The sequence below is a fragment of the Leptodactylus fuscus genome, chromosome 10 (assembly GCF_031893055.1).
Source record: "Leptodactylus fuscus isolate aLepFus1 chromosome 10, aLepFus1.hap2, whole genome shotgun sequence".
In the NCBI taxonomy this organism is placed as follows: Eukaryota; Metazoa; Chordata; class Amphibia; order Anura; family Leptodactylidae; genus Leptodactylus; species Leptodactylus fuscus.
The window spans coordinates 35787141-35814436 of NC_134274.1; the positions used below are offsets into that span (position 1 = coordinate 35787141).

General features: G+C 43.1%; 1 protein-coding gene across 1 annotated transcript in view; it reads right to left on the bottom strand.

The window, feature by feature from the left end:
• Nucleotides 1–26631, bottom strand: part of LOC142219186 (uncharacterized) — a 38264-nt gene extending 11633 nt beyond the window's left edge. Inside the window, exons 1-17 of the mRNA XM_075288138.1 lie at nt 26585–26631; nt 21727–21865; nt 21424–21597; nt 19574–19697; nt 19385–19464; nt 19207–19297; nt 18950–19047; nt 17102–17240; nt 14116–15670; nt 8220–8298; nt 6908–7099; nt 6707–6830; nt 6436–6530; nt 6242–6347; nt 5666–5751; nt 4054–4168; nt 1243–2848 (exon numbers count right to left, since the gene is read on the bottom strand). Coding sequence (XP_075144239.1) covers nt 1243–2848; nt 4054–4168; nt 5666–5751; nt 6242–6347; nt 6436–6530; nt 6707–6830; nt 6908–7099; nt 8220–8298; nt 14116–15670; nt 17102–17240; nt 18950–19047; nt 19207–19297; nt 19385–19464; nt 19574–19697; nt 21424–21597; nt 21727–21834 — 4772 coding nt within the window. The 5' untranslated portion in view covers nt 21835–21865; nt 26585–26631. The remainder of the gene's footprint in view (nt 1–1242; nt 2849–4053; nt 4169–5665; nt 5752–6241; nt 6348–6435; nt 6531–6706; nt 6831–6907; nt 7100–8219; nt 8299–14115; nt 15671–17101; nt 17241–18949; nt 19048–19206; nt 19298–19384; nt 19465–19573; nt 19698–21423; nt 21598–21726; nt 21866–26584) is intronic.
• Nucleotides 26632–27296: the final 665 nt, after the last annotated feature.

Consider the following 27296-nt stretch of genomic DNA (forward strand, 5'->3'; position numbering starts at 1 on the left):
CAGAAACAGTGATTAGGACAACAATGTGAAGGTTTACCCTAAAGACACTTCTAAAGGAAACCTGTAAGTGGGGATTTGCCCCAAAAAACTGGCCCAGTCGTGTGCAGAGTGAAGTACTGACCCTGGGGCATGGCCCAGAGAGGCTTCTTCCTCTCTACTTTATCTTCTGATTTGGCGCTTGTAAATCGATGATGGGTTTTGATTACTGCAACTCAAAATATCCATTATTGCTGTTTACAAGAGCCTGGAAAGAAAATAAAACTTACAATGTGTCATGGGAGAGGTTCAAGCCCTCACTTCAGCTTCATTGACATCGTCTTGCCTCCTTCAAGTCTCTGTGCTCTGCCTTGTACTTCTTGAGTGCAGTGCAGGAATGTGTACATGTGCTCGGGAACTTCGCCTCGTTGCAAGTACACGACAAAGGAGCATCTGTGACCTGGAGAAGGCAAGGGATATCAGTGAAGTCGGGGGGGGGGGGGGGGGGGGGTTAGCAGCTCTGCCCCATGGCTATCCAATACTGAATCATGCCATAAAAGTCTTCCCTTGAGGTATGACACAATGATGGAGATGAGAGGCCTCAAATTAAGTGATAGGATCCTGTTAAAAAGAACCATCCTTTAATAGAGGCCGCTCCACTGATACAGTTATTGTTGTTTTTCTCTAGCCCTGACAGTTCCTGAGCAATTATCATTAAAGGGGTTGTCCAGGGGACACTGAATGATGAGGCCTGGGGGTTACAGCCTGGTTCCGACCCTTGAGTCGTAGGATTGGAACCAGTCCCCGACCCTTGGGTCACCACAGGTAATTGCCTGTTGTATGGGGGCTGGCTGACTACAGATAAGCCCCCAAGTCCATCATCCAGCGGAATCAGTTATGGTAAGCTTAACCTCCCCCAGACAACCCATTTAATTAACATATTGTAAAAACAAAAAGTTGTGTCCACCAAATGTGGAAATACATTCTGAGTAATAAATCTAGTTCTATAAAGAGAAAACGAAAGGAAGAGCTTATATCTGCATGCTTCAGGAAACTCTGCGGGTTGTAGGACAATAAGAGTCCCGGTCATTGCATTTCCCCTCTTTGAAGATTAGCCACCATTGCCCTGACAAAAGTCTGACACTAGAGTCAAAAACGCAAAAGAAAACCATCCAACGACTGAAATCTTCTGTTAAGGGCATAAAAGACCTGATGGCTTAGGCGACTTGATTTGTGCCTAAAATGTTCTCCAAATGATGATCAAACATCGGCCTCTCCTCTGTATGAATTCTCTGATGTTGAGAAAGATCCGATTCCCTACTAAAACCGATCCCACAATCCGAACACGCAAACGGCTTCTCTCCCGTGTGAGTTTTCTGGTGGTCGACAAAAACAGTTTTCTTGGAAAAACTTTTTCCGCATTGCAAGCATGAATAAGGCTTCTCCCCCGTGTGAATTCTCTGATGTTCAACAAGAATCGATTTCCGGGTAAAACATTTACCACAGTCTAAACAGGAAAATGGCCTCTCTCCCGTGTGACTTCTTTGATGGTCAACAAGCCCAGACTTTTGGGTAAAACTTTTTCCACATTCTGAACATGAGAATGGCTTCTCTCCTCTGTGAAGTTTCTGATGTTCAACGAGACCCCATTTCTGGTTAAAACCTTTCCCACATTCCAGACATGAATACGGCTTCATCCCTGTGTGAACAATCTGATGTTCCAGAAGAGAAGATTTCCTGTTAAAACTTTTGCCACACTCCAAACATGGGAATGGCTTCCCCGTATGAGTTTGCTGATGGTCAACAAGACTAGACTTCTTTGTAAAACATTTCCCGCAGTCCAAACATGAAAATGGCTTCTCCCCTGTGTGAATTTTCTGGTGAGCAACGAGACCAGACTTCAATGTAAAGCATTTTCCACACTCTGAACACGAGAAAAGCTTTTCCCCGGTGTGAATTCTCTGATGTTCCACTAGACCCGATTTCAGAGTAAAACGTTTACCACATTCTGAACACGAAAACGGTCGCTCCCCGGTGTGAATTCTCTTATGTTTATTCAGGTCTTGTTTCTGGGTAAAACATTTACCGCATTCAGCGCACGAGTACGGCTTCTCCCCTGTGTGAATTCTCTGATGTCTAACAAGATCTGATTTATGGATAAAACATTTCCCACACTCTGAACACGAAAATGGCCGCTCTCCTGTGTGAATTTTCCAGTGTTCAACAAGACAAGACTTTTGAGTGAAACATTTGCCACACTCGGAACAGGAATGCGGTTTCTCTCCGGTGTGGATTTTCATATGTCCAACAAGGCCCGACTTCTGACTGAAAAATTTACCACAAAGCGAGCATGAAAAGGGCTTTTCCCCTGTGTGAGTTCTTTGATGCCTAGCAAGATCTGACTTTTGAGTAAAATGTTTCCCACAGTCTGAGCACGAAAACAGCTTCTCTCCTGTGTGAATTCGCTGATGTTCGGTGAGAATGGATTTCCTGTTAAAACTTCTCCCGCAATCCAAACAGGAAAACGACTTCTCCCCAGTGTGAATTTTCTGATGGTCAAAAAGTCCGGATTTCTGAGCAAAACATTTCCCACATTCCAAGCAGGAAAATGGTTTCTCCCCCGTATGTGTTCTCTGATGTTGAATAAGATTGGATTTCCTTGCAAAGTTTTTCCCACAGTCAAAACATGAAAATGGCTTCGGCCCGCTATGGGTTTCCTGATGTTGGAGCAAATCTAATTTCTGTGTAAACCATGACCCGCATTCCAAACAGGGAAACTGATCTCCTGGAGTAACTCGTGTTATATTATTATTTCCGTCTTCATAATACGAGGATAAAAGAAGGTGGTCTTCCAAGTTCTTACTGCGGCCATCTGGAAATAAATGGGACTTGTAAATTACAGTGTTAAAGGTCCTAATACAAAGCACAAGCTCATTGGCCATTACCTCCCCTCCATTCAAATACTGCGGGGATAGGCCGGCTCGCCCGCCCAGACAAGAAGACAGGCAGAGACCGACCAACAGGGAAGGAATATGGGGAGGGATAAGAATCCAGGTTAGAGACTCATGCTGCACAGCCTCCTAATGGACCAGACTAGGTCTGGTAGCCAAGCAGCGCCTTCCGCTAGGAGGTCCTCAAAACCTGGAGCTTTGACTCATGCCTCTAAGGAGAGGAAACCGCAAGTGTGACTGTAGTGACCCGTAAGAAAATGGCATAGACGGCACATGGATGACCCATACTTTTTATTAGTGAGCCCAGGCCATGAAACGGACGGGAACAAGACTTGTCCTGAGTTTTCAACCCGTCATAATACACAGTCAAGTATACAGGGCCATAAGAAAACAATGGGACAGTCAGTGCACTAGTTGCCTGCATAGGGTCGAAAGATCAGGAGAAGGTTTGACAGTTTTATGGGTTTCCTGTCCTTGGAGGCAGAACCTCCTCTCTTTGTGGGTGCTGTCATTGGAGAAGGGTAAATAGCTCCTCTATGAGATACTGGCACACTAAATCAATAGAAATAGAGTGTAAAAATCCGCTCCAACCAGAAGGAAGAAAATTCAAACGTCCAAGCTTGTCAAGTAAAAATATTCCAGCTTTATTAAATATCCATTAAAAACTGTGACCGAAACCCCCAGTTTTTAATGGATATTTAATAAAGCTGGAATATTTTTACTTGACAAGCTTGGACGTTTGAATTTTCTTCCTTCTGGTTGGAGCGGATTTTTACACTCTATTTCTATTATATGGTCGGAGGTCCATTCCGGTATCTAGACTCCCAGAGGAAGTTTGGAAAAGCAATCGGTGAGCTGAATATATCTATATGTCACACTAAATCAATGTGGGTACACCGTGGAACTTTTTCCTAGCATAAAAAATTGCAAATCAGTTCTGGGAGAAAGCTTTGCGGGGACGGCATGGTACCTGCAGCTGACAAAGTCATTAGAATTTATGCCAGAAGTTGGTATAAGTTGTAGATCATATCTAAGCTAGCTCGAAGCTTTCTGGCACACGGCATTTGTCTATGAAATAGGCAAAAATCATGCAGCAGATGGGGTAAGATCACTCCTGACAACTTACCTATGTCAATATATACAGAGACTTCCTCCTCCTCCTTACATGACTGATCACCCCTCACAGGTAATTCCTCTTCTTCCTCTACGACTTCAACTTTAATATCAATCTCATCTTCACCCTGATTTAACATATGGAAAAAATAAACTAAGTCAAAACATTACTAAAGAAATCTAGACCATCGACAATTGATCAAATACTTAAAGGGATCCTATCAGTCAGACACAATTTTTTTTGTCTTTTGTCTTCTCCGTGCCGCCGTTCGCCTACAATCCCGGTTCTTGTCGGTATGTAAATGAGTTCTTTTTCAGCACTGGGGGCGGCCCCAGGGCTGCGAGAGAACTCTCTCCAGCGCCGCCTCCTCTTCTTCAGCAGCGTCATCTTCAGCCTCTTCTTCCGGCGGTGGCTTGCAACTTCTAAGGCCTTTGGCCTTCCAATACTGTGCAAGCGGCCATTTTCTCGTGGCCTGTGGGCATGAGCAGTCTGCTCTGCCTAAGGCCCGAGGCCTAGAAGTTACAAGCCATCGCCGGAAGAGGCTGAAGATGACGCTGCTGAAGAAAAGGAGGCAGTGCTGGAGAGAGTTCTCTTGCAGCATTTGGGGCTATTCCGACGTGGTACCTACAAAAAATTGTGTCTGACTGATAGGATCCCTTTAAAGGGCTTGTCTCACCAATGCAACTTATCGCTATCTGGAGGATTAGATGAAGATAGATGGGGGTCCCGACCTAATCTAATAAACCAAACCTTATCAAAATCTGTTTATCAGATATGGCAGCACTGACTTTTCTGAACAGCATAAGAGTATTCACTCATCTAATGTCTTCCTACAATGAGAGGCTAGGGGGTCCTCTATTTAGATGCTACATGAATTATAGTGGACATCAGGATACACTGCAGTAGTTTATAGGGGGCATAATCAGAGGCCTAGCAGGAAGGCTAACAGCAACTGAATCATCTGGTGTAATGACAGGCAAAAGCATTGGATAGGAGGGCAGGTCCACTAAATGTGGAGAGTCCCCACTAGTCTGACATCCACAAAAGCACACAGAGGACAACGTAGGGTATATGAGATGAATCTTTGCTGGAACCAAGTAAGCTACCTTTGCTTAAAAGTGTACAGCAATCTTGCCATTGAGCTATCCATTCATTTCTATGGAACGGGCTAAGACAGTCCACGGCTCTCAGCTATCTACAGAGGTCTCATTCAGACTTGGGAGAAAAACACTCCCATTCTTGTGACCAGTGGATGTCCAAGTAGTTAGGTCCTCACCAATCTGCAACTTTAAAGAAGACCTTCCACCACTTGGAGCACATGCGGTTTTATACACCGCTAGAAAGCCAAATTCGGATTTCATGTTCTGTGCCCCGGGTGAAGAGCTATCGGTGCTAGTACATAGCTCTTCACTATCAGAAGGGCGTTTTTGACAGTCAGTCAGGAACACCCTTCCTCACAGTAGCGCCTATAGGGCTGTACTGTGAGAGAGGGGAGGAACGCACCCTAATACCTAATAGGAGTCAGACCATGGACAGAAATATCCTACTCTTTTTTTTGTACACACATAAGAATAATTGCTTCGCTATATATAATATAGAGTTTACTGCCAGACCTTGGTCATACCTGATGATCCTCTAAGGCACCGAGACAATCCTTGGAACACAAACGACTAGGACATCTTTCCGACAGATTTCCTTCACTGAATCTATCTGTAAGAAACACACTGCTGATGCTACAACCCAGTTAAGGTGTAGGATAGGTCATCGCTACTCGATCGGTGGAGATCTGACCCTTAGACACTAGCCCATTCTGCTGTTTCAGGCAGCTTCCAGCACTCCTATATAGGTATGGCACCATAGGCTGCCTGGATCAGTGTAGGATCTGGATGTTGGATCCCCGCCAATATGATACGGAGGATAGTTCATCAGTGTCATGAATAGCCCCCAACTTGGAAACTCCCTCCTTAATATCAGATCCGCTGACCATTGTAGACTTAGTTCTGGACCTCCAACTTACAGCTACTTTTGCAGGGATGGCTAGTTCTACACTTTTGCTGCAGCAGCCGCTACATGAAACCTGTCTGAATACATGTGTCTATTAAATGCATAGTGTTCTTTTGGCCTGCTTGCAGTCAAGTTTCCATCAGAGAATTCTCTCAAAGGGAAACAAGTAACTCAGTGAGAAACCAGACTTAATCACCTGTGGCAGATGAATTTTCCATCTTCGAAAAGTGATGATCACCCATTACACATGCGTCATCTTCATCATCTAGATCTTCCACTTTAATATTGAGAAAGCTTTCCCTCTAAACAATACACAATAAACAGGAGAATGACAGAACATAAGAACCCACAGAAACTCTAAAGATACAGTCAGACCTGAACTTCAATTACCTGATGTTCTGGTTGGACACTGAAATCGTCCTCTAAGACATCTTGTGTATATGGACTTGGACAACTTTCAGGTGGAATACTCTTACTAGATCCATCTGTAACACAAACACACAGACTGAGAACACTGAGGAGCATGTGCCAAGTGGTTGAAAGCAAGGAAACGCTTTCAAGAAATGAGAGTGAAGATCTCTTTGTTTGCACAATGCTTATATTTGATGAGCAGAATTTAGAACACATTTAGAATTTAGAATGCATTTGAGACTCCTCTGACCTGGTGAGGTGAGGGTCTGGTGGTCCTCCATCATAACGTCCTTGTACAGATCCTTGTGTCCATCTATATACTCCCACTCCTCAGCAGAGAAATAGACGGAGACATCCTGACACCTTAATGAAACCTGACAATAAAATGGTACAGTCATGATCCAGAAATATCATCCCTTGTGTTTCTGTCTAATGTCCCAGCAGCGCTCACCTCTCCGGTCAGTAGCTCTATGATCTTGTTGGTGAGGTCCAGGATCTTCTGTTTGTTTCTTCTCTCATATGTCCATAAAGGAGATGAAGGTTTCATATTGGGAGTCTGTGACCTGCTCCATTGTTCTGACACAAAGGGCTGTAACCCAGACTTCACACACTCACCATAGGGCTTCTTCACTACTGTATAATCCTGTATTTGGAGAGGGACCACAAAAAATATTACTGTGAATAGTTTGCCTCTTTTCTGGTTGGATTTGCCTTGAAGTCCTGGGTTCCATTCTGACCAGGGACAACTTCTGCAAGGGGTTTGTACATTCTCGCGTGTTTGGGAAGGTTCCTCCAGGTACTCCGGTTTCCTCCCAAATTCCATAGACATAATGATAGGGAATATTAATTATGAGCCCTATACAGGACAGTGACGGGTAAAGTCTGTAAAGGACTGTGGAATATGGTGGTGCTATATAAGTAAGAGAAATAATATATAAATGTCTGTCACCAGTCTGATATCTGAAGCTCAAGCGCAATGGGATTATGCAGCCCAGACCACGAATCATAACAAAGGAGGAAGCTAAGCTCTGAAGGTCTCAAACAATACTCATGAGATAACCATTGGCTGCAAAGTGGAGGGGATTCATGCAAATCCCATGCCCACTTTGTGGAAAAAATAGCGATGCGGATATGCTGTGATTTCCAAAACCGTCGCAGTTTTGAAAATTGCAGCATGTCAATTATATCTACGGAAACGCCGACGGCTTTCTCATAGATATAATTGTAATAAAAAGTACGCGGAGGAAAACTCTGTGAACTTTCTGTTCAAAGCGCTGCGGGAAGAACCGCAATGTGTTCACACCATGCTTGTTCCCGCAGCGCTTTAGCCTGGCCCGTGGGGCCTTAGCCTCAACCAAGCAAAACAGTGAGGTTTTGTCTGCGGATTTTGATGTTTTTCCGCTGCATTTCTGCAGAGTTTCCACAACACATTTATCATGCTGCGTTTTTGCTGCAGTTTTCACACTCTCCATAGATATCTATGGAGGGAAAAACTCAGCGTTTCTGCAACTATAATTGACATGCTGCATTTTTCAAAAACGCAAACGTTTTTGAAAAAAAACAACTTTTCCGCAGTGTTTTTTTTTCCGCAGTGTGGGGCTAGGATTAAACAAAATTGCATTCACTATGCTGCATTTCCGCAATGCCCAAAAACGCTGCGTTTCCGCCCAGTGGGGCCTTAGCCTTAGGGTGACATATGGGTAAAATAAAAGGAAGGAACTGTAGGCAAGTACTTTTTGACCTCAGCATACATTCAACCTCACCTCTTCGGTCAGCAGGCAGATGATCTCCAGGGTGAGGTTTAGTATGTTCTCTGTTAGCTGATCTCCATTCTCGTCCATACTAGGTCAGTCAAGGAGAGGACATTATACTGTAAGGAAACTTCAGCAGAAACATGAGAAGAAAGGAGGAAAAATATGACTAGATCTGTACTGTAATGTATCAGTGAACTGCCAGGGTGGGTGTGTGGGTCTATATGTTCTTTTGTGTAATGTCCATGCTGGTAACACTTTATGTACTACCTATTATAGCATTATTTTTATGTATGTACTAGATATAACACTATTAGACACAGTCCAGTCACATTAATGTGACCACCTGTCAAAATCCAGAATAACCTCCTTTCGCAGAGCGGACCGCTGCGAGACGTGCAGGAAGAAAGGGGATGTTGGGATGATATTCACTGGGATGTTGAGCCATGCCGACTCCAGTGCCGTGGCCAGCTGCGCTAGGTTACGCAGTTGAGCATCCATGGCGCGAACAACCCGATCCAGGTGGTCCCATAGATTCTTGATTGGGTTCAAGACCGAGGAATTTTCTGGCCAAGGGAGTACGGTAAACTCATCCTGGTGCTCCTCGAACCATGCACGTACACTGCGAGCTTTTTGACACGTTGCATTGTCCTGCTGGTAGATGCCATCATCCTGAGGAAAAACAATTCGCATGTAGGGGTGAACATGGTCCGCAAGGATAGATGCATACTTGTGTGGATCCATTGTGCCTTCCACAATGATGAGTGCACGCAGATGGCTGATGACACGTGCCTTCTGCCATTGGTTATTTAACGTTGACGTCAAAAGTAGGCAGTGGTCACATTAATATGACTGGACTGTGTATATATAATAGTATCACTTCTGTATACTGTCTATGCAGTTATTTCTCTGCACAGTATATAATGGTATTATTTCTGTGGGCTGTCTACGGCGGTGTTATTTCTCTACACTGTATATAGTGGTATTATTTCTGTATACTGTCAATGGCATTCTGTGTCACACATCTTTTGATTTGTAGTCTTGAAGGTAATGGAAATACTTGGTGACAATCATTAGTCTTTCTATCTAATAAACGGATAGTGTATGGCTTGGATATGCTGTTCTTTTATGATCAGTGTGGGGTCGATATGTGGGACCCTCATCAATCCAGGGAATGAAGCTGATGCTGTTCTTACCATGAACAGCAGCACTCGGCCATCCACTGTGCAGCCCCATTCGAGTACATGAGGCACAAGCGGCAGTGTCAGGATCTCTTAGATCTTGAGCAGTGGATCCCCTTCTATAACAGAACCAATGAGGTTCCCAGAGACCAGATCCCATAGATCATATCTTAGCAATATACCATCACTAATAAATGACGGTACCCCAATAAAGGGGCATTCCCTTCACTGAACATTTTGGTATATGACGGCCTCTGTCCTCGTGAATGATCTTGAGATGGTGCAATGCTTCATGCATGATAATCTCAGGGCATGGTGCGGTCAGCGCGACAACTGTACCACCCAATACATAGAAGGGTCCATTGCAGAGGATCTGCAATGGACCCTTCTATGTATTGGGTGGTACAGTTGTATCAGGGCTATATACAAATGACAGTAATATTCAAGGGACTGGCATTATGTAAGGGGGGGGGGGGCTGCCACAGACAGGGAGCTCTTGCACTGCCATGCCATGACTGTATTGGGAGAGGCTGCTGTAACCATGTACATACAAGATGTCACCACTAACACCAACACCTCAGTATCCGCTATAAGTCGGCAGACCATGCCCCATAATGACAATATATACAAGACAAGAGCCATACCTACACCGAGCGTAGGGCCCGCTCTTCTCTACCACCGGCCGTTTACAGTCCCAGACTAATATTGTCCTCCTCGGTTTCCCGTACACTGTTTACCCATCTGCACAGCTCACCTCAGCTGTCTCTCCGCACGTGACTTCCTCTCGCCTGTGATTGGCTGCCCTTGCTGAACGATGTTTACGGGTAAGTCTACCTTTACGACATGCGCAGTTGTACACGGAGCGCGCCATTTTCTTGTAGCTCATTGTATCTGATCAGTGTAGGTTGTTATCTGCAGCAATAGGTGTGTGCTCTCTGTTATCAGCTGCAGGGCAGATTGTTGGTAGTTATCGCATGTAGTGTTATCACTAGAATGATGGGCGCCCCAGTAAGAGTTAGAGAGACTATAACAGCAATATAATCTCATAGAAATGATACATAATGGGTCTTATAGTCAGGCTGCTCCACAATTATTCAGCACTGTACTCCTCACATTCATTTTGGCGCATGTCAGAACCAGAAATCTACACCAGCTCTTCGAATAAAGAGGATTTTTGGCAAAAATTTTTAGATATATTTATTTTTTATTGTATTCATTTAAATTGTAAAAAAATCTATAATTACCTAATCCAGGGACACCTTCTGATAATCCAGTAACGTTCCGTTTCACCGCTTCCAAAGTGGAAAGTCACCTTTACTCCCCTCCCTCCAATTTCCATCAATACTTACCAAGCCTTCCTGTGTCCGGGAACGGCTCCTCCCCTCTTCCTGTCTGCTAGTAGTGGGTGGAATAGGTTAGTGAGACAGGGGTGGGTGGGGGAGGGCTAGTAATGGGCGGGATTGCCAGGCTTGGGATTCAGGGGAGGGTGAGAGGGGCTAGTAATTGGTGGGATCGCTAAGTTAGTGAGACGGGGAAGGGTCTAGTAGTGGGTGGAATAATTTAGCTACTGAGGTAGGGAGAGGGAGTGTAAGGCAGTGAGTGAGAGGGAACTAATGTAGAAGCAACACAGGAAGCTGCACAGCAGGAAGTTACACTAAGTAAACAAAGGCAGAGGATGCAGCAGCAACCAGAGACACCCAGAAATATCTCCAAACATTGCTAAAGGTATAGGGGTTTACATATTAACCTATTATTAGCACTAACAGACCTTTCTAAAATAAAAAAAAATCTATGGCACTGTACAGACATGTATCATTTTTAGGGATGTGTATGGGACCTGTACAGAGGGGCTTTCTGTGCTGGTTCATATAAGGGGTTCTGAACTGTTCAGAAATCCCTGCGCTCAACCCCATCCATCATCTAAATCATGAACTAGAATAGAAATGGTGAGCCAGGCCCTTTCAAGGTCCATGGTCATAGTCAAACCTCTTGTGGATAAATAAACAAAAACTCTTGTAGAAAACCTTACCAGAGGAGTGGAAGAAAGGGGGAAGCAAGCCTTTATGAAAGTGATTTTCCGGGGGACGGCGTTTAGTGTAGGGATTTCCACTTATCCTGAACAACCCCTTTATTACCTAGGAATTTAGAATGGAATGCCAAACGCTCCAGTAGGTGTAATGTGTTGGTGCTCCAATATTTTTGCCCATAGGGTGTATGTAAACCAGGACTACCATGCAAAATGTCTCCATGATGCACTTCCTATTTATCAAATAGTCTCCATGATCTCCATTCGTTGTCTAGTCATAGCACAGTAAGGCTTCAAAAAACAAACTGGCCAAACATTTACTTAAAAAATCGTTTATGTCTAATTCATAGTACAATAACATACTCAAAATAATACAAACAAGCGTTTATCATCAACCTATGAAATAGCTCTTGAAATGGTGGGAGACATATTGGTGCAATTCATCAGATGCCCAGGGCTGACAGTACAAAAACATCCAAACAACTGAAGTAAAAACTGGATGGGTTACAAACGTTGGATCCATCGGACCAATAAAAGCATTTCATGTATACACTGCTTACAGTACTTTGGAAACACAGATTTTAATCCAACTCAGACCAATATCAATCTAAGCTTTTGTCGTAAAAAGTCTGGAAATGATCTCACTGATTTGCCATAAAATGTGTTTGACCTAAGAAACATTCATCACCTATCCACAGGTTGTGTGATAGTGTCTGATCATGGGGGGGTCCCATCGCTGGGAACCTATTGATCACGGTCCTATGTCTCCCAATCAATTGGAACAATGTACACGCAGGTGCACCATTGCCATATTGCAGAATAGACAGTCACATGCGCTACTCTGCTACCTGCCATAGATCTTGAATGAAGTGCACATGTGCGACCATCACTCCACCGAAACAAGGACTTCAGGACCAACCTTCTACCAGCAGTGGGACCTCCTCGACCATGTACTTGTCACCTACCCTGTGACACCCCTCTAAATCACTATTATAACAACTCTATAAAGAGGTCATTGGAGGGCTGAGTATAGGAGAATGGAATTTAAAAACCATTAAACCATTTTAATGTGGTAAAAAAAAAAATCAGACATAGTGAATTCAATAAGCCTTAGTGTATATTTTCCCTCTTTGGCAGTCGTCAGTAAAAAGCGCATGTAGAAATATAAAATTCCCAAAAAAATTCACATTTTTTTTTTGCTCATGGACAGGGGGTGTAGCTATAGAAGGTGCAGGGGTAGCTATTGCTACTGGGCCCAGGAGCCCTCAAAGGCCGCTCTACAACATAAGAAGACACCAGTGTTATAGATGACACGTGGTAAGTGAGGTCCCATTACATAATTTGTATTGGGGCCCAGGACCTTCATATCCATGAACAGTCCTCCACATGGTTGGGTTGGGTACCCCATGCATTGCTTCACATGTATGTTTCACTATTGCTTTGGAGGAAAGGAACGGAAACGTGGAGCAGTTGCTCATTGCAACCAACTACATTCAGGACAAAATGCTTCCGGTTATTGGTACATGAACCACCAGCTTTAGTCCTGAGCTACATCAGGAATCAATAATACTTTCTGTAAGTGCTGACTGAGGTGCACATAAAACAGCAACTTTTACCATAGCAGCTCGTATCTGAAATATCTGCAACTACATAAAAAGAAGAAAAAATAATCCAGGAGACTCCGCAAATTGAGGTTCTTGACCATTTGACGAGAAGTCAAAATTTCAGAACTTCAAAAGCAAGGTCTCTGAAATGTTTAGCCCTAGACTAGCTATTAGAGATCCCATAATCCGGTTCGGGAGTAAAATATCAAAAGTAGAGATGAGCGAGTAGTGAAATAGTCAAGATTCGATATTCGTTTCGAGTAGAGCCTCAATATTCGACTACTCGATCGAATATTGAATCCCATTATAGTCTATGGGAAAAATGCTCGTTTCAGGGGAAACCACTATTTGACTAAAGGAGAGTCACCAAGTCCACGAATAGCAGGAGGAGCGCTGTGCAGTTAAAGCGCACGGACTCCATAGACTATAACGGGTCTGTGCGCTTTAACTGCACAGCACTTGCAGTTGCGCTGATATTCCGTTCGGGGCCGTCCTCCTGCGGACTCCTTCCGGACGGGAGGTGAGCGCTAATGTGAACTTACTCGTCCTGCAAAACCAGCATTGATTGGCCGAATACTATACAGTGTATAGCATCCGGCAAATCAACGCTGGTTCTGCAGCAGGCTCGTCCTTGCTAGTCGGGAGAGCTGTCAGCTTGCAGTTATGCGGGAGCTGACTTTTTCTCATAGGAATGCATTGACCAGCGTTGATTGTCCAAATGCTATACAATACAGTGTACAGCATTTGGCCAGTCTCGTCTGTGAGGAGGCGGAGTCTGAGATCCGACCACAGCAGTCTCCATTGTGGTCCGATCTTAGACTCCGCCTCCTCACAGACAAACCTCCGGCAGAACCAGCGTTGATTTGCCGTATGCTGTACACTGTATAGCATTCAGCCAATCAATGCTGGTTCTGAATCGAATCTTTACTCCAAATAGGAGTAGTATTCGATCGAGTACGAATCTTTCAAATACCATTGTATTCCATTGAATACCTACTCAATTGAATACTACTCACTCATCTCTAATCAAAAGGAAACTCAACAAAAAAGCAGAACTGAGCAACTGGAGTCTGTTGTGTTTGAAGAATTTGCTGTCCTAGTCATCTGTGCTTAGAGCCTTTTCTGGATTTTGATATAAGGTCGGCTTCTCCTCTATGTGAATTCTCTGATGGTCAATAAAAATGGATTTCTTAGAGAAACACTTCCCACACTCCAAGCAAGAAAACTGCTTCTTTTTCGAGTGAATTTTCATATGGTCGATAAGAACAGATTTCTTAGAAAACGATTTGCCACACTCCATGCACGTAAATGGCTTCTCCCCTGTGTGACTTCTTTGATGTTCAACAAGATCTAATTTCCTGTTGAAACCTCTCCCACAGTCCGCACATGAAAACCGCTTTGTTGCCGTGTGAATCTTTTGATGGTCAACAAAAACAGATTTTTTGGAGAAACTTTTTCCACACTCCGAACATGAAAACGGCTTCTCCCCCGTGTGAATTCTCTGATGTTCAGCAAGAACCGACTTCCGGGTAAAACATTTGCCACATTCCAAACATGAGAATGGCTTCTCACCCGTGTGGGTTTTCTGATGGTCGACAAGACCAGACTTCTGAGTAAAACATTTTCCGCATTCTGAACATGAAAATGGTTTCTCACCCCTATGAATTTTCTGATGTTCAACAAGACCCCACTTCTGGTTAAAACCTTTGCCACATTCCACACAGTTATAAGGCTTCTCCCCCGTGTGAAGTATCTGATGTTCAACAAGAGATGATTTCCTGTTAAAACTTTTGCCACACTCCAAACACGAAAATGGCTTCCCCGTGTGCGTTCTTTGATGATCCACTAGACTTGATTTTTTTGTGAATCTCTTCCCACAATCCAAACACGAGAAGGGTTTCTCCCCTGTGTGCATTTTCTGATGGTCAACGAGACCTGATTTTTGTGTGTAACATTTCCCACACTCTGAACAGGTAAAAAGTTTCTCCCCTGTGTGAATTCGCTGATGTTTCACCAGATCAGATTTTAGAGTAAAACATCTCCCGCAATCCATACAGGAAAATGGCTTCTCCCCTGTGTGAATTTTTTCATGTTTAGCAAGATCTTGTTTTTGGGTAAAGCATTTCCCACATTCAGTACATGAAAATGGCCGCTCTCCTGTGTGAATTCTCTGATGTCTAACAAGATCCGATTTGTGGATAAAACATTTTTCGCATTTTGAGCATGAAAACGGCCGCTCCCCTGTGTGAATTTTCTGATGCTCAATGAGACATGACTTCTGGGTAAAACATTTGCTACATTTTGAACAGCAAAATGGTTTCTCCCCTGTGTGAGTCTTTTGATGCCCAAGAAGTCCCGACTTCTGGCTAAAACATTTCCCGCAAAGTGAACATGAAAATGGCTTCTCCCCCGTGTGTGTTCTCTGGTGCTGAATTAGATTGGATTTTCTGGCAAAGCCTTTCCCACAGTCCAGACATAAAAATGGCTTCTCCCCCGTGTGAATTTCTTGGTGTTTATCAAGATCTAATTTTTGCGTAAAGCGTTTCCCACATTCCAAACATGAAAATGTATTTCCTCCTGAAGAATTTGGTGTAATATCATTATCCTCTCCTTCACAACTGGGGTATGAAAACAGCTTCTTGCTGTGACCGTCTGTGGGAAACAAGACTTGGTTATTTTCTCCTTTTATTAAATTTTTATTTTTTTAAATATAAAATTAATATTAAAGCACGCCTCCAATTTTCAACTTTGAGGATAAGAAACTTTGTAATGTATCTCATTAAAGACTAAGGTTTCTTTCTTCACTTCTTGAGCTTTTTTGCGCCTTCCATTCACGCAGACTCTAGAGATGAGCGAGTAGTATTCAATCGAATACCTCCCCGCCATAGGTATGCATGTAAGCGGCCGAACACCAAGGGGTTAAGCGCATCAAATTGGAGTTCGGCCGCTTACACGCATACCTATGGCAGAGAGGTATTCAATCGAATACTACTTGCTCATCTCTAGCAGGCTCTTGTGTTTAATGGCGCCATATTTGCCTTCAGCCTCACTCACAAGTCTTTGGAGAGTGGAGGAGGAGGCTGCTGACTTCTAGTAATTGATTTATTTCATCATTCTATAAATTGGTAGAGAATTACCTTACCCCATATTCACAAATCTGTGGAAATTGTCTGCGCGACGAACCAGTGAATGGAGGCTAGTCACATGACCAATATTTTGATGACCTATAGTAATGGACCGTTAAAATACGGGTCATGTTCTATTTTTGTCCGTTTTTACAGATCCCTCAAATGTATGAGGAACCTATAAAAACGCTGCCCCTCGGATGCAAAACATTTTGCACCTTGGTGGTGTAAAGGTAGGCTTACTAGATATGTTATTTTTGTGTCTTCTCCAGCAGCCTCATCCTCCCCCCTCCCCTCTATATAGACTTCTATTTTAGAAGTCACTCAGCCTAATAATTGGAGAACAAAGCCTTTTCCTTTAAAGGGATTCTACATACACAGTAAGTAAGCGGCCTGAAGCCTAGAAGATTGCCCGCCCGCGCCGAAAGAAGACACGTGAAGAGGCTCCTCCTGGAGAGTTCCCTCGCAGCATTGGGAACGCCCCCAATGCTGTTTGAGTGCTGGGGCCTGCCCCCAGTGCTGCAAGAGAACTCAATTGCATACAGACAAAAACCAGGATGTATACCGAACGGTGGCACGGAGAAGACATCTAAAGGTAGGAGAAGAATAGCCTTTCTTAAGACTATTGCTATGTTTCAATAAGAAAAAATTCGATTTTAATGGTAGAATCCCTGTAATAAGATATATTACAGAGTTTCTTACATTCACCTGTACTCTACACGGATGAACGATTGAAGGCACTCTATCAACGTATTCACACTTATACCTACACTAGGACTCTAATATGGAACCCCAAGTGAAGAGAACTGACTGTGCGGAGGGCAGGGGCAAACTCGATCTCATGAATATGCCAGAATATTCACTGCAGCTCCAACCGCAAATGTTCCACCTCTTCTATTCAGTCTCAAATTGGTTTTGTGAGATTGATGGAAGGAATCGAAATGGCTTGATAGCTCACCTATACCGATAAATACCGGGATTTCCTCTTCTTCCTCTTTACACTTCTGATCACCCATAAAGTACATCTCCTCCTCCTCCTCCGCTTCTTCTTCTTCTTCATCCACAACTTCAACTTTAATATCCAGCAGATCTTCATCCTGATTCCATTAATAAAAGGAATAATTTAGGAGTTAATGATCACATTTTGTCAGATTTAAAGAGATTCTACCATTAAAATCACATTTTTTGTAGATCACACATAGGAATAGCCTTGTTTGCAGCTGTGATAAATTAAATATAGATGCCGGGACATATGAAGAAAGTGATAAGAATGATGCAACACCAACACCACAGCCGAATTTACAAGATGAGCCAAAAATTCCCAAATGTAAAATGGATGAAGTCTGGGGCAATGTGTTCCTTAGAGATAAGTGAGTAAAAGATAAATCCTTGCTTTTATTAGTAATAGTCAATCTTTGACATAACTTTACCTTTAACCAGATCCCATATACTATACAGTAAACAGTCAAATAAACAAGAACTTAAAGGGTTCCTATCAATGGAATCCCATTTTCTCTCCATAACACATAGGAATAGTCTTAAGAAAGGCTATTCTTCTCCTACCTTTAGATGTTTTCTCCGTGCCACCGTTCGGTATAAATCCTGGTTTTCGACGGTATGCAAATGAGTTCTTTCGCATCACTGGGGGGTGGTCCCCAGTGCTCAAACCGACTGTGTATGCCCAGAGGCCACAAGAAAATGGCAGCTTACTTACTGTGTAAGCGGCTATTTTTCTTGTGGCCGTGGGCATGCGCAGTCGGCTCTGCCCGAGGCCTGGGATTTATACCAAACGGCGGCTCAGAGAAGACATCTAAAGGTAGGAGAAGAATAGCCTTCTTAAGGCTATTCCTACATATCAACTACAAAAAATTTGATTTTAATAGTAGAATCCCTTTAAAGGCGTTTTCTGGGATTGTAATATTAATGACCTATTGTTAGCATCAATATCAGATTGGTGGGCAACTGGCAGTCGAAACCCCCTCAAATCAGCTGTTTGAAGTTTTTGGGTGAACACTGCAGCCTCTTCACAATATACTTAGCACAGCACCCTATATGCATAGGGTCTGTACTTGGTATCACCGCTCAGCACCATTTTCTTGAATGGGACTGAGCTGCAAACAGGCCTGTGAATTGCAAGCTTGAACACCCCTAGCTTAACTGTGGGGGATCTCGTGTATACGGGAGTTGTGCTGCTGGCTACAGTGAAAACCGATGAGACTGAGTGATCATTGGTACAAAAATCTTGTGATAACTGCAAGTAAATTGTATTATATTGGTCAGTTTGTCTCCCCGTGTAAAGATAAATTCACAAAAAGGAGAGGAATTTGTTAGACAGAAGATTTTATCCGCTAGACAAATAGCGATGCAGAATTTGACATAAAATCTGGGGCAGAATTTGTCTTCAGAAGGGTGACCACCTCTTTTTTGGTCATGTCAAAATAAAAATTGTTTGAGCATTCAAAATCTGCAAATTCTGTGGCAAATTTCACATCAGGCACCAAAGAGCTTTTATGCCTCCCATTCATTTCAATGGGAGATCTCAGACAGAATCCACCTGAAGAACGAGATGGACATTTATGTATACCTTTATAAAAAAAAAAAAAATGGTATTGGAACGGTCCCATTAGAAAAAACAGCAAGCAGATTTCAGGCAGAGTTTGAAGTAGATTTTAAAGAGGATTCCATCTCAAAATCAGCTCCAAATCTCTTCCCTTCCTGCGAACATACCCTAAACGAACACCAATAGGCCTAGATGATTCTTCCATAAGTCATGTACAGAGCAGAGTGAGACCCCAGCTCCACATACCTTATGGTTCTCTGAAGCACTAAGATCTCCTTCTGGACCTTCCTGGGAACCTAGAGGACTGGAACCAGTTTCGGGTGGGGTTCTCTTACTGGATCCATCTGTAAGAAATACAAATATTGAGAGCACATAAAAAGGTTCTTGAATTATGTCTGGTCATGAAGGTCACTCTGTGGTGACCGCTTCCGATTCATTCAAGGAGTATTCATAGTCTGAAGGAATACTATAAGAACAAGCAATATATAGTAGGCATTGCCCACCTGTCATGGTATCAGTAGAATGTTCCGTCTCCGTAAAATAGGATTCTTCATCATCAAAGTCTTCAACTTTTATATTAAGGAAAACATCATCCTAAATAGCAACAGAAGAATAAGAGGATGAAACCCAGAGGGCTACAGAATATGTCCAGACTATGGCGAGACCCTGAGCTTCATGTACCTGCTGATCTTCTGCTGTATCTTCCACAGAAGACTGAGGGCTAGGAGATCTCTTTGGAGGATTCTTCTGGCTGGATCCAGCTGTAGGAAACATACCCACACATTGTATAGGTCTCATATAGGATGATGCTTGTAATTTTTGAGACTCCTCAAAACTGCTTTTGCCTTTACCATTCCAAAATTCTCTTACCTGGTGCAGTGAGGGTCTGATGGTCCTCCATCATGACGTCCTTGTACAGGTCCTTGTGTTCTTCTATGTACTGCCACTCCTCCAAGGAGAAATAGACTGTTAAATCCTGACACCTTATAGGAACCTGACAACACAATTCATCATCCAGACACCTTGGAGCAGATGTATTAATACTGCAGTGGCCACAGTTTTGACAACTTAAAACTGGGCTGCACACCCTTGCCATGGGAGTGGTGTTACAATCCTTTTAGAAACTGTGAAGCTAGAGTTACATGGAGACAAAGTGGACATATCTGCGACTTAATGTTCTACAACTTTTTAGTGCTGTGATTTGGCTGTAAGTCAAATTGTGTGAGACACGTGACAAAAATCCAACAAATGCCTGAATGTGACACCATAGAGATGTACTGAAATGTTGCCATACAATATACGTTGTCGTGTAGCCCTAGCCTAAACCTTGCAGTCTGCCCCAAGGCAATCTCTTACACCTGTGGGTTATAGGAAGTCTGTCACCACAACCCAGGCCCACAGATAGATCAAACTATGTTTTCCTCATTGTGAATCGGTGCCACCGTTGCAGAGATATTGTAGTTTTCTCAATTTGCAAATGAGCTCTTTGGTGAAACAAGAGCATTACCACTTACCTTTTTGGAGCAATGGCAAAGCCCCTGTCTTTTACATATTGAGAAAACCAGCAATACTTTACTGACTCACAAGAACACATTGTTAGGAAAGTAGAGGTCACCAGAATCAATCTGTGGGACTGAATTGATATGCTGGGTTCTTTTAACAGATGCCCTTTAAGGCAACGGCTCCCACAAGAACATGAGCAAAATAGGTTCCTAGTCTGCTAGTTCCTACAAAGATGTGCTTTACTTGTGTCCTGTCTGACTACCTTTGATCCATTTACTCAAACCTGTTCTTGCTACAAGGTACCGGACATACTCCACCAAGCCTTAACCTCGGTCTGTACCTGACTACTTTCTCAGCTGATCCCTTGGTGTTATGCACTGGTGTCTCTACACCTGCTTGGGTTATCTATCACCTACTTCATGACTACTTCTACAGGTACCTCCTTGGTGTCTCCTACAGTGAAGTCTAGGACCCTGTACAGGGTTAAAGGATATAACAGGGGACTATTTAGACTAAGCTGGTAAAATAACACAGCGGGGCTACATCTTCTGCATTAATAAAACATTCTGACGCTAGGTTCACACCTGCGTTCGGCACTCCGTTCTGTGGTTTCCTTCTTCTGCATGCAAGAAGACGGAAACCACAGACAGGGTCCGGCCGTGAGCGGCGGTGAGCTTTTTATGCTCTCCGCCGCGAAACCGTTTTTTTTAATCTGGACACAGAGTACTGCATGTCCGACTGTGTCCGGATTAAAAAACCCGGTTTCACGGCGGAGAGCATAAAACGCTCACCGCCGCTCACGGCCGGACAGCTTTCTCGCCCATTCAAATGAATCGGTGAGAAAGAGTCCTGCAGGTTTCCGTCTCCTGCCTCTGTTTTGTGCAGGAAACGGAAACCTGCAGAACAGAGACCGGGCGCAAATGTGAACGAGCCCTAAGGCTAGGTTCACATCAGTGTTTGGGTTTCCATTCAGGAGTTCTGCTTGGGGACGCCCTGAATGAGAGGTTAATCCGCTTAAAAAGCGGTTACTTGCAGACCCCATAGAGTATAAATGGGATCCGCGTGGTTTACGCTTGGTGTTAGCCCCAAAATGTGTAAAACATGAGGAGAGAAAGCGGAATCCCCATACAGAAAGCCAAAGCTTTAATGTGGCACATTGGGACAACAACTATCCTTTATGTTCCTCTATGATGTCCCAAAGTCCCAGCAGCGCTCACCTTTCTAGTCAGCAGCTCAGTGATCTGGTTGGTGAGATTTAGGATCTTCTGACCAATATCTCTGTCATTTACCAGTAATTCAGGCTCCTTTTGAAGGCTCCATCCTCCAGACACACAAGGATGGCTGCTGGGGCTCACACACTCACCAGATTTCTTCTTCACTACGGTGTAATCCTGTATATGGAGAGCGACACCAATAAATATCATTCTATACATTCATCGCTAACTTCTCTGCTCATGCCGCTTACAATCTTTATAAAGATCAGACTGATGCCATGCAATACAATTCCCAGCAACCCTTACATCTCCGGTAAGCAGGCAGATAATCTCCAGAGTAAGGTTTAATATCTTCTCTGTCATCTTGCTCCTGTTCTGGTCCATCCTCGGTGGGTCAGAAAGGAATAGGACCATTATCTTGTGGAGGATCCTACACTGTAGGAACCTGATTGGGAAAAAGAGGACTGATACTAAAACCACATAATAGACAACTGGGAGATTGGTCAAAGCTTGTGCAAAGAGAGGAGCCACTTCCCTTGCATTACTTTTATGTCTCCCCTCATTGTCTGGTGTGACATGTACCATGTCATTGGCTCCGGAAAATACTGATGTAAAAGGTGACTTCTATTACAGCAAAATAACCCCCACCAACCCACACCTCCATATGCGGAGCCCTCTTTGATCACTTTCAATGCAATTTTAGACGCTTGTCTCAAAGACATTTCACTGTCTATACATTGAGGTAAATACGTACTACATGTATGTCCACATACGTAGCTATAACAGATATCTGAACTTTCTTACCACGTATACCCAAGCCCACTGGAGGACCCAGAAATACTTATTAAACATTGCCATATTCTGTGCACACAATTCCTGCAATACCAGGCGTAACATAACTATAAAAATACGTCCTTGCACCCAGTAGACTTTGACCGACATACATGCACCTAAAGGACAACTCTTCTCGAACTATTCCGAAAGTTTCAAAATGTTATAAAAAAGATGTAAATGTTGCAGCTCAATAACACATAAAGTCACCAAATTCAAAAGCAACTCCACAATGAGGTCTTTACCATCCAAAGCTTTCTTACCTGTGACTCTTCATTCGTGATTTATTTGATCGAATGTAAGTGTAACCTACAATATATTGGTCGCACCACACTTCCCTTACATATCAGATTAAATAAAAACAGGTTGAATGTATCCAATGTGAGACATACAAGACCACTGATAATCTCCCTCGATCTGGAGCTCCACGCAAAATCTCACCCCGTGGGGTCAAAATGATCACAAGAACGGTGAGCAAAAATGCCAGAACGCGGTGGGACCTAGTGAATGAACTGCAGAGAGCTGGGACCAATGTAACAAAGCCTACCATCAGTAACACACTACGCCGCCAGGGACTCAGATCCTGCAGTGCCAGACGTGTCCCACTGCTTAAGCCAGTACATGTCCGGGCCCGTCTGAAGTTTGTAAGAGAGCATTTGGATGATCCAGAAGAGTATTGGGAGAATGTCCTATGGTCTGATGAAACCAAACTGGAACTGTTTGGTAGAAACACAACTTTTTGTGTTTGGAGAAAAAAGAAAACTGAGTTGCATCGATCAAACACCATACCTACTGTAAAGCATGGGGGTGGAAACATCATGCTTTGGGGCTGTTTCTCTGCAAAGGGGCCAGGACGACTGATCCGGGTACATGAAAGAATGAATGGGGCCATGTATCGTGAGATTTTGAGTGCAAACCTCCTTCCATCAGCAATGGCATTGAAGATGAAACGTGGCTGGGTCTTTCAACATGACAATGATCCAAAGCACACCGCCAGGCCAACGAAAGAGTGGCTTTGTAGGAAGCATTTCAAGGTCCTGGAGTGGCCTAGCCAGTCTCCAGATCTCAACCCTATAGAAAACCTTTGGAGGGAGTTGAAAGTCCGTGTTGCCAAGCGACAGCCCCAAAACATCACTGCTCTAGAGGAGATCTGCATGGAGGAATGGACCAACATACCAACAACAGTGTGTGCCAACCTTGTGAAGACTTACAGAAAACGTTTGACCTCTGTCATTGCCAACAAAGGATATATAACAAAGGATTGAGATGAAATTTTGTTACTGACCAAATACTTATTTTCCACCATAATTTGCAAATAAATTCTTACAAAATCAGACAATGTGATTTTCTGGATTTGTTTTCTCATTTTGTCTCTCATAGTTGAGGTCTACCTATGATGTAAATTACAGACGCCTCTCATCTTTTTAAGTGGTGGAACTTGCACTATTGGTGACTGACTAAATACTTTTCCCCCACTGTACATATACTTTACCACTTTGCCCCTCACCTTAATGATACTCCAGGAGGCTCTCTTTAACGCTCCGGAGCAGCCATGTTTGCCGACCCCCACCGCTCTGACAATCCATAACACCGCCCACCCATGTCAATACCCCTAGGCGGTCTAATAAATGCAAAAAAAAATAAATAAATAAAAATAAAATATTACAAATTCAAATCAACCCCCTTTCCCTAGAACACATATAAAAGTAGTTAAATACTGTGAAACCCATACATGTTAGGTATCCCTGTGTCCGAAATCGCCCGCTCTACAAAGCTATACAAATATTTTGCCTGGACGCTTAACACCGTAGCAGCAAACATACTGAAAAGTCCAAAACCGCTGTTTTTTCACTATTTTCATTATCATACAAATATCAATCAAAAGTGATCAAACCAATAGCATTTCCCGAAAATGCAACTACTAAACACTACACCCGGCCCCGCAAAAAAAGACATCTGCCGACACAGACAAATAAAAAAGTGACTGCTGTCAGAATATGGCAACTTTTAAAAACAAAAAAATGTCAACACACTACTGGCAGAAAATAACAAATCATACAATGTCGTATATCGAAGTATATTCACTTCAAATACAGTCCTATGAAAAAGTTTGGGCACCCCTATTAATCTTAATCATTTTTTGTTCTAAATATTTTGGTGTTTGCAACAGCCATTTCAGTTTGATATATCTAATAACTGATGGACACAGTAATATTTCAGGATTGAAATGAGGTTTATTGTACTAACAGAAAATGTGCAATATGCATTAAACCAAAATTTGACCGGTGCAAAAGTATGGGCACCCTTATCATTTTATTGATTTGAATTCCCCTAACTACTTTTTACTGACTTACTGAAGCACAAAATTGGTTTTGTAACCTCAGTGAGCTTTGAACTTCATAGCCAGATGTATCCAATCGTAAGAAAAGGTATTTAAGGTGGCCAATTGCAAGTTGATCTCCTATTTGAATCTCCTCTGAAGAGTGGCATCATGGGCTACTCAAAACAACTCTCAAATGATCTGAAAACAAAGATTGTTCAACATAGTTGTTCAGGGGAAGGATACAAAAAGTTGTCTCAGAGATTTAACCTGTCAGTTTCCACTGTGAGGAACATAGTAAGGAAATGGAAGACCACAGGGACAGTTCTTGTTAAGCCCAGAAGTGGCAGGCCAAGAAAAATATCAGAAAGGCAGAGAAGAAGAATGGTGAGAACAGTCAAGGACAATCCACAGACCACCTCCAAAGAGCTGCAGCATCATCTTGCTGCAGATGGTGTCACTGTGCATCGGTCAACTATACAGCGCACTTTGCACAAATAGAAGCTGTATGGGAGAGTGATGAGAAAGAAGCCGTTTCTGCACGTACGCCACAAATAGAGTTGCCTGAGGTATGAAAAAGCACATTTGGACAAGGCAGCTTCATTTTGGAAACAAAAATTGAGTTGTTTGGTTATAAAAAAAGGCGTTATGCATGGCGTCCAAAAAGAAACAGCATTCCAAGAAAAACACATGCTACCCACTGTAAAATTTGGTGGAGGTTCCATCATGCTTTGGGGCTGTGTGGCCAATGCCGGCATCGGGAATCTTGTTAAAGTTGAGAGTCGCATGGATTCCACTCAGTATCAGCAGATTCTTGAGAATAATGTTCAAGAATCAGTGACGAAGTTGAAGTTACGCCGGGGATGGATATTTCAGCAAGACAATGATCCAAAACACCGCTCCAAATCCTCAGGCATTCATGCAGAGGAACAATTACAATGTTCTGGAATGGCCATCCCAGTCCCCAGACCTGAATATCATTGAACATCTGTGGGATGATTTGAAGCGGGCTGTCCATGCTCGGCGACCATCTAACTTAACTGAACTTGAATTGTTTGTCCAAAATACCTTTATCCAGGATCCAGGAACTGATTAAAAGCTACAGGAAGCGACTAGAGGCTGTTATCTTTGCAAAAGGAGGATCTACTAAATATTAATGTCACTTTTCTGTTGAGGTGCCCATACTTTTGCACCGGTCAAATTTTGGTTTAATGCATATTGCACATTTTCTGTTAGTACAATAAACCTCATTTCAATCCTGAAATATTACTGTGTCCATCAGTTATTAGATATATCAAACTGAAATGGCTGTTATAAACACCAAAATATTTAGAACAAAAAATGATTAAGATTAATAGGGGTGCCCAAACTTTTTCATAGGACTGTACCTCTGTCCCAAAGACACTATGTGCAGTTTCTCAGAACACCGTATAGCAGCTCAAATACAAATTAACTTCAACACAAAAGTCTCATGTGCTCTCAGGATTACAGCAAAAACAAGATACACAGTTACATTTCATATCCCATACCTTATACACACTACTAAAACCTTACCCGCACCTGTATATACCCACTTCTACAATCACCGCAGACGAAGTCGCGGGTACCAGCTAGTGTATAATAACTCGTAGGTTTGTATTGTAGGAGATTGTTGCTTTGTATTGTGTCACTTTGTAATGCAACCACATGACCTGCAATGTAATATGACACAATGTGCGACCAAAGTCACCGTGTGGCCCTAACCGAAAAATAAGTAATGGCTACCAAAACGGGGAGATGACCCATAAAGAGGGGGCTATAAAGTGTCCAGTACTGCTCAGGTCTGAACACATACCTACAAGGAGAGTATTATATGTAACTAGGATAATATATAGCTAAACACACATGGATATAGAGATATATATATATATATATATATATATATATATATATATATATATATATATATATATATATATATATACTACTGACAAGTCACAGACGCTGTAAAAGACTGAATAAAATCATACATACCCAGAGCCGGAGCTCTTATATATCTGCTCAATCAGAGCGGCTACAGGACCTGCAGTGATGTCACCATCATGTGACCTATCACAGAAAGGGGAGGAACTTAGCGTAGACAGTACAAATAAGAGATGAAGGACCTATAATGATGTCACTGTCATGTGATGTGTCACATGAGGGGGTGGGGCTTAATCATAGACAATATAAGGAGGGAGCGAAGGAACTGCAACAATGTCACTGTCATGTGATCAGTCACGTGATAGGGAAGGAGTTTAAATAGTGGGCTGTGAGATGACGTTACCAAACAAAGGGAAAAGGAGCAAAGAAATCTCCACATGGGGGGTAAAAAAAGATTTATGTCCCTCAAGTTCAGTCGAGGAACAGCGCCGCGTCTACCAGGAGACTCTCCAGCACTTCAGGCTTCCCTCTGCCACAAGCTTTTTGGAGATGGAATTGTCATTTTCCAGCAGGACTTGGCCCCTGTCCACACTGCCAAAAGTACCAAGACCTGGTTTACTAACCACAGTATCACTGGGCTGGATTGGCCAGCAAACTGGCCTGACCTTAACCCCATAGAGAATCTATGAGAGACCCCAGACCCAACAATGCAAACGAGCTGAAGGCTGCTATCATACACCCTGGGCTTCCATAACACGAGCTCTGCAGGCCACAGGCCGATCCCTCCAGGCTGCATTGATGGAGCCCCCACCAAGTATTGGGG